Below are 7023 nucleotides of genomic sequence, written 5' to 3'. Positions count from 1 at the left end.
GGGTGCGGGTGCGGCAAGGATGCCGTCGCCTGGGGGTTTAAGGTACAAACCGTTTGACGCTTGCCTGCGCACGACTCTGGCCACCTCCTCTCCCCGCCCCTCCCCTGCCCTCTGGGCCACCACCCCCTTTTGGCCCTGAACCAGACCCAGAACTCACGTGTGGCCCAAAGTGCCGCACAGCTGACGTTAACGTTATCAGCAAGCGGCTGTGCCGGTGAAATTGTGTGGGTCTGTTGTCATACCCGCCAAATCGTAGAGTTCATGGGTATATTGGGGAGCTGGTCGCTAATGCAACAGGAAGAAGGAAAGCGATTTGACGGTTTATATATTCTTTTAGCCCTTAAAGGAGCTTGATATATCATTCCAAGCTTCAAGGCATAGATTTAAAATAGGTTAATAGTGGACAAATTGGTTATACTTTTAAAGTAAGAAAAGGCTTTATGTATATCTTGTGACTTTAAAATGTAAGCTGTAAAACATATTTTAATATTTTAGTGTATTTTATTAGTGTTTAGAAATCACTATTTTTTTCCGACACCTAAGAGGATAATAAAAACGCGCGCCAAAAAAGTACCTTAAAGTATGCAACATCTTTCGTAACCTTACCGTTGGGCTACAGGATGTCTCACAGTCGGAGCACTCGACTTTCTTCCTTTATCTGTGTATGCGTGTGTTGCCTGCTTGTGTGTGAGTGTTTTTGTTTTCGCCGGCTACAAACAAAGTTGACTGAGGCTGCCAGTTTGCGTGTCTGTGTCTGCGAGCCTGCATTTGAAGGCTGTGCAGCAAAGGCATCTGACATGAAGGCAGTATCCAGGATAAGGGAAAGAGGAAGAGGAAGAGGGAGATGGAATGTATGGCTGTAACTGTGTGTGTGTGTGTTTTCGGCGGCGCCATTGTCGATAATAACGATGGACTGAGCCCCGGGTCGCAGGCTTTTGTGCGCGTAACATGTGTCAATTACAGGCGCCCACACCCACACGCACACACACACGCACACACACACAGATCGGCGGGAACAGCCGGCACACCATCACACAAAGACACATGCATATGCGCTCACTTAGTTTCGCTCTCACACCGTCGATAACTCAAAAAGCTGCCAAAAAGTATGCGCACATTTTTTATATGCGCCGCCCGAAAGTATGCACATATTTTTTATATTTGTGCTGCCGGCATTTGACAGCTAAGCGACGTCGACGTCAAAGCCAACGCCGACGCCGGCAGAGGGCCCTATGTTAATTTATTTTCACACAGCATTTTTGTTGGCGGCTGCGACCGAAGGAGAGAGGGAGAAAGAAAACAGAAATTACTTCTACTGTTTTTGTTGGCAAATAAGAAATGCTTAATTAAAAAATTTCAAATCACTGTAACAGGTGGAAAGAGCAAAATAAGATGCCAAAAACTTTGACTTTGCAAAGCAATTTGAAGTGGCGGTTTAATTTACATTGCTAAATTTTAATACTTCTATTACTTTATGTTTTGTTTTAGACATACAGTTTTTTGGAGCAGAAAGTGGTTAAACTTTGGACTTTGTATCGGTTACAAAAAATTGTATATCTGTAAATATGTAATATTTTGAACCTGACCCCTATATATATGTATGTATGTTGAATTTAGACTTTAATAATATTTTTAAAGTGATTTAAATAAATTACTAGAAATTAGAGTGCACTTTTGGATATCCCTAACGTTTTTTTCTGTTTGTTTAGTTTGTTGAAAATATTTTGAACAAATCTTCTTTTGTTTTTTTTTTTCTTTTTCTTATCATTATATTTTGAATAATTTACATTTTGTGCGAGTTTACAGAGCTCTGTTAACTCAAAAGCTTCCAGCGAAGATTTCCGATCATTGCTATCTGCTTTGGAGGCTGTGTTGGACTCTCCCTTGCGCTCTGTCTCTCTCTGGTTAAAGAATACTTTATAATATCAAATGTACATAACATTGTCTCTCTCGTCGCGACGACTTGCATGGCTGTGGGTATAAAAAGCCGCTCCCGATCGCAGCGCCAGTTATTTCTTACTCTATGATCCGACGTCGTTTGTACAGATCATTCGTGCTATATATCTACGTTTTGTGGCTGCTTTCCGTGCAAAGAACCGTTTGTGATCGTGCTAGACAAAAAGTATGTCATTTGGGGGCGCTGCACTGACATTGAAAAGTGAATTACATTGATCATGGCATGGGGGAACCAGCCAGAACTCACTGAACAAGATACATGGCTCTCCATCGTTAGTGAGTCCAATTCCATGGCCAGCCAGGCGAAACCGGTGCCAAGAAGTGCGTGTGCGTAGAACACGGCTTCTAAAAACTCTGTGCCCGGCATACGAAATAAGTCAAGGTCCCCCAGCTTAGACGCCAGAACATAACTCATATATGTAGAATCCAAACTTTTATAGAGCTGGCATGCCCATGTTGGCATTATCGCAAGTAGCAATGAACTTTGAAGCCGGCACGTCACTTGATAGCTTTCTTAACCCTTGAGGGGGAATACGATTACAAGTATGGGGTATTAGCAATTGCAATGTTTCTAAACACCTTTCCATTGTTTTGCGCCTTTCGCGATAAGCCGGCAAAACAAAGAACCAGACGCTTGTATCTCAGCTGTTTGCTACGGGGCGGGCTTAATGGCAAACGCAGTTTTTATGGCCTAATAATCTTGTGAACTTATAAGCCACTTAACCGACAACGAATCTTAGCCATCGGAGAGATTAATGTCGAGTGCTCACCTACTGACCCGAAAAGTTTCCATACCAAATGAGGCCTCCAATTAAAATGGTAACGCTATAAAAAAAAACATTAGCTTAGGTCATAAATGTTACATTTCCCTACAAAAATTACTAATTAGCTTTTCAGCCATGTTAAAAACCTTTTTAAAATAAAGTAATTAAAGCAATTTAAGTCATAAGTTAGTAAAGCATTTCCCTGAAATACTTTCTCAACAGAGTTCATAAAATGTAAATTATATTCATTCTCAAACCAGGATTTAGTTTGCTTTACTTTTTAAGGTAACCAAATAAGTTATCTTGAATCATTAGCACACAGCAGTATTACTATATATGGGGTGTATTGTAATGTTTCAAAGTACAGCATTGATTGCAATCAGCTGCCACAGCTGGCTTTCCATTCCAGTTATTAAAATAAAACGCTATTCACACCTCTCCCGCACAATTGTCACTGCTCTAGTTGGGTTTGAATAAATGTTTTGGGTGCATTATTGCCGGTCCAACTTGAGGCCCCTAAACCACTTGTCACTGCCCCTTGTCGGCCCCTTTCAAGCCTCGCGTTGATAAGAACTTGCGATCCACAAACTATATGGTGAATCGGTATCGGACAACGCTTTAGTCCGCTTATCACTCAGTCGCTCGCAGTCGGTTGCCCTAGGCGCAAGTTTAGGAATTTGCTGGAACTTGAAAGGGTGCAGCCACTCAAACTGCTAAATTATACCTTGCCGTAGCTGTCACAACAATCGTTTCCATCCGTTTTGAGTAACTTATAACTAATTCGACTATGTTTGCTTCTGCCATCTGCCCTTCGAAGTGAGCGGGAACGAGGAACGCGGCGATCAGCAGGATCAAGAGGATCAGGATCAGGCTGGCGGCAGGAAAATGGAGATCCAGCTGGAGCTGAACCTCAAGCAGAAGTTGGCCACTCGGCTGGCCACCCTTCTGCTGGCCACCCTGATCTTCGCCAGCTTCTGTTGGGACAATGCGGCGGCCAGTCTCACTCTGGGAGCAGTTGTGGCCCTTCTACTCAGGAATCCCACCTTCGTCTTTGCCCTGGTGATGACCTGCTCAAGGGACGTAATGTGGGTGTATATGTGGGCTAACTGCCAGTCAAATCTTACTAACTTGGCTTCCCTTTTCAGGGCGCTGCAGCGCTTTCTGGCCCTCAATATCTATCTGCTGCGGAGAGATCGTCGGGGTTGCACCGTAGCCCGATGTTTTCAGGAGCAGGCCAAGTCCTGTCCCCAGAAAACCTGCTTTCTTATGGAAAATCGCAGTCTAAGCTTTGCGGAGGCCTTGGAACTAAGCCAGAAGATTGCCGGGTACTTCAAGGATCAAGGTCTGCAGAGGGGCGATTGTGTGGCCCTGTTGATGGAGACCCGTCTGGAGTATCCCTGCATTTGGTTGGGCCTCTCGCAACTTGGTGTGATCACGGCCCTTATAAACTCCAATCTGCGAGGGGAATCACTGCTGCACTCCATCAAAGTGGCCAACGCCAAGGCCATAATTGTGGGCAGTGAACTGCTGGATGTGCTAAAATCGCTTAGGGAAAAGGAGCAACTTCAGGCGGTGCCCATCTATCAGTATACAGACGAGGAGCTAAGGGGGCTTCCAGGACACGATCTTCTGCCGGGAGCTGTGGATCTAGGCAGTGCTTTACGGAACCAGAAAATACTGGAGCTGCCAAGTTCTAAATCACCCGAAGAGGCCCGTTCAAAACTGCTCTATGTGTACACCTCGGGAACTACGGGTCTGCCCAAAGCGGCTGTGATCACCAACCTGCGATTTCTGTTCATGTCCGCCGGAGCCTTCTATATGCTCAGGATGACTAGCAGTGATGTGGTGTACAATCCCCTGCCCTTATATCACACTGCTGGCGGAATTGTGGGAGTGGGCAATGCCATTCTAAATGGATCCACGGTGGTGCTGCGCAAGAAGTTCTCGGCCAGGAATTTCTGGCTGGATTGCCAGCGCCACAGCTGCACAGTGGCCCAGTATATTGGCGAGCTGTGTCGCTACCTCCTGGCCACGCCCTACTCCCCCGATCAGCAGCAACACAGCCTGCGCCTGATGTACGGCAACGGACTGAGGCCACAGATCTGGTCGCAGTTCGTCCGCCGCTTCGGCATCCCGCACATCGGCGAGATCTACGGCGCCACCGAGGGTAACTCCAACCTGATCAACATCACCAATCGCGTGGGAGCCATTGGCTTTGTGCCCGTCTACGGATCGAGGACTCTATCCCGTGCAAGTCCTTCGCTGCGACGAGCAAACGGGTGAGCTGATCAAGGACGCGCAGGGTCACTGCATCAGGTGCCAGCCGGGACAGGCGGGACTGTTGGTGGGCAAAGTGGATGCCCGGCGGGCAGTGAGTGCCTTCCACGGCTACGCGGACAAGGGTGCCTCGGAACAGAAGCTTCTGCGGAATGTCTTCTCCAAAGGAGACGTCTTCTTCAATTCCGGTGACAGTGTGGTGCGCGACATCCTGGGCTACTTCTACTTTAAGGACCGCACAGGCGACACCTTTCGCTGGCGCGGCGAGAACGTGGCCACCCAGGAGGTGGAGGCCATCATCACCAACTGCATTGGCCTCGAGGATTGCGTGGTCTACGGTGTACAGGTGAGTCCTAAAATGTGGTGTATTTAGATAGAGAACTTTAATCACAATCTCTTTTAAATTTAAAATAGAAAATTAAATACAAATTGGTCATTAGAGTTTATTTACTATACAATGCCTATTGTACACATAAGACCAAGAAATAATGGTTAGGTAACTATTTATTAAAATGTCAAAAGTGTTTCCTTGATATTTTATTATCCTTCTAAAAGTTCAAAACATCAATTCAAACTAACAATGTGAATAATAATAAAAGTGTATCTTATCTTAAAAATTTTCTGTCATTGAGGTAATTATGATATTCTTTTAAACGCATACTTGAGAAAGAAGTCAAAGCAAAAGAGAGAAAGTAATCTTTTCTTGATTATTTTATGATAGCTTCAACAATCACATGCTTATAGTAGATCAATAATATTTTCTTGATTACTATAAAATAACTATTTACAATCACATCCTTAATGTAAATCAAGAAAATATTTAAAAATAATTTTCATATATTATATGTAGGTCCAAATTTTAATTCAAACTAACAATGTGAATCATAAATAAAGCGTATCTTATCTTCAAGTTTGTGTGTCATTGAAGTAATTATGATATTCTATGACCCACCAACTTAATAGAGAAGTCAAAGCTAAAGAGAAAGATATATTTTGTATGATTACTTTTTGATAGCTATTAACAATCACATCCTATAGTAAATAAGCACAATTTCCTTGATTACTGTTTGATAGCTATTAACAATAATCACTTGCAGTAAATCAGAAATATTTTCCATTTATAACTATTTCTTCAAGTGTGGCCGAGGGAACTACCCATTTCGCGCTGAGTCACCGCTGAATCAAGCAACAGTAGATAACATAGCACCTGAAACATACCCATAAACCTCGATTTTCACTATCTTGCTGCGGTTATCTTTACAGATCCCCCATGTGGAGGGTAAGGCCGGAATGGCAGCGATTGTGGACCCGGGGCGCAAGGTGGACATGGATTACCTGTCCATAGTGCTGAGGGGCAGTCTGCCTCCCTATGCCCGCCCCCTTTTCATCCGACTGCTGGACGAGATTCCGCGCACCGCCACCTTCAAGCTGAAGAAACGAGAGCTGGCCCAGGAGGGTTACGACATCCGAACGCTGGCGGACCCCATATACTATCTGAATCGGGACGGGATCTATAGGACTCTCAGCCAGGAGCAGTACGAGTCTTTGCGCTTGGGAAAGGCGGGACTCTGAAGCCCCTTTCTCCACCGAAGTGTTATTCCAGCCACTCACTCCTCTGTGTTTATAGCTAAACGTTTGTGTGTGTGTGTGTGTGTGTCCAAATGTATTTTTAACGCTTAAACAACGACTGATACCAAAAATGCCAGTGAGGAAGTTGTTTTCAACGCAAACGCGGGCCGAAAAGCCCGACGCGTTTCTTGGCCATAAAATGGCAGCTTAACCGATAATGGGAGCCAATACGTTTTACGGCCAGAAGATGCTGCTACCGCCACAAGATATATCGAAAGTGTTAAATCCCCAAGATTAAGTTCTCGCTCATTGGCAGCTGCTGCAGTTGCTGATGCCGTTGCTGTTGCTGTTGCTGTTGCCTTTGCCGTTGCGCTGCTACTTTTGCAGTGGCTGGTGTTGCAACATTAACGCCATTTCCGCTCGCTAGCGGCAGCTGCGACTTCGTTGGCCGTCGCCT

At 45.0% G+C, this 7023-nt stretch overlaps 1 protein-coding gene across 1 annotated transcript; it reads left to right on the top strand.

Moving 5' to 3' along the window:
* Window positions 1–1985: 1985 nt before the first annotated feature.
* Window positions 1986–6702, top strand: LOC128253818 (long-chain fatty acid transport protein 4). Its single transcript, XM_052982502.1, is given in 5 exon segments — window positions 1986–2122; window positions 3538–3805; window positions 3866–4955; window positions 4957–5343; window positions 6261–6702. Coding segments are annotated over 5 exon segments (2055 nt in total). The 5' UTR covers window positions 1986–2121; the 3' UTR covers window positions 6570–6702.
* The last annotated feature ends 321 nt before the right edge of the window (window positions 6703–7023 follow it).

This window comes from Drosophila gunungcola, assembly GCF_025200985.1.
Source record: "Drosophila gunungcola strain Sukarami chromosome 2R unlocalized genomic scaffold, Dgunungcola_SK_2 000004F, whole genome shotgun sequence".
NCBI classification, from domain to species: domain Eukaryota; kingdom Metazoa; phylum Arthropoda; class Insecta; order Diptera; family Drosophilidae; genus Drosophila; species Drosophila gunungcola.
The sequence above is the reverse complement of the archived record's forward strand: the minus strand, read 5'-3'. Positions and strand labels throughout refer to the sequence as shown.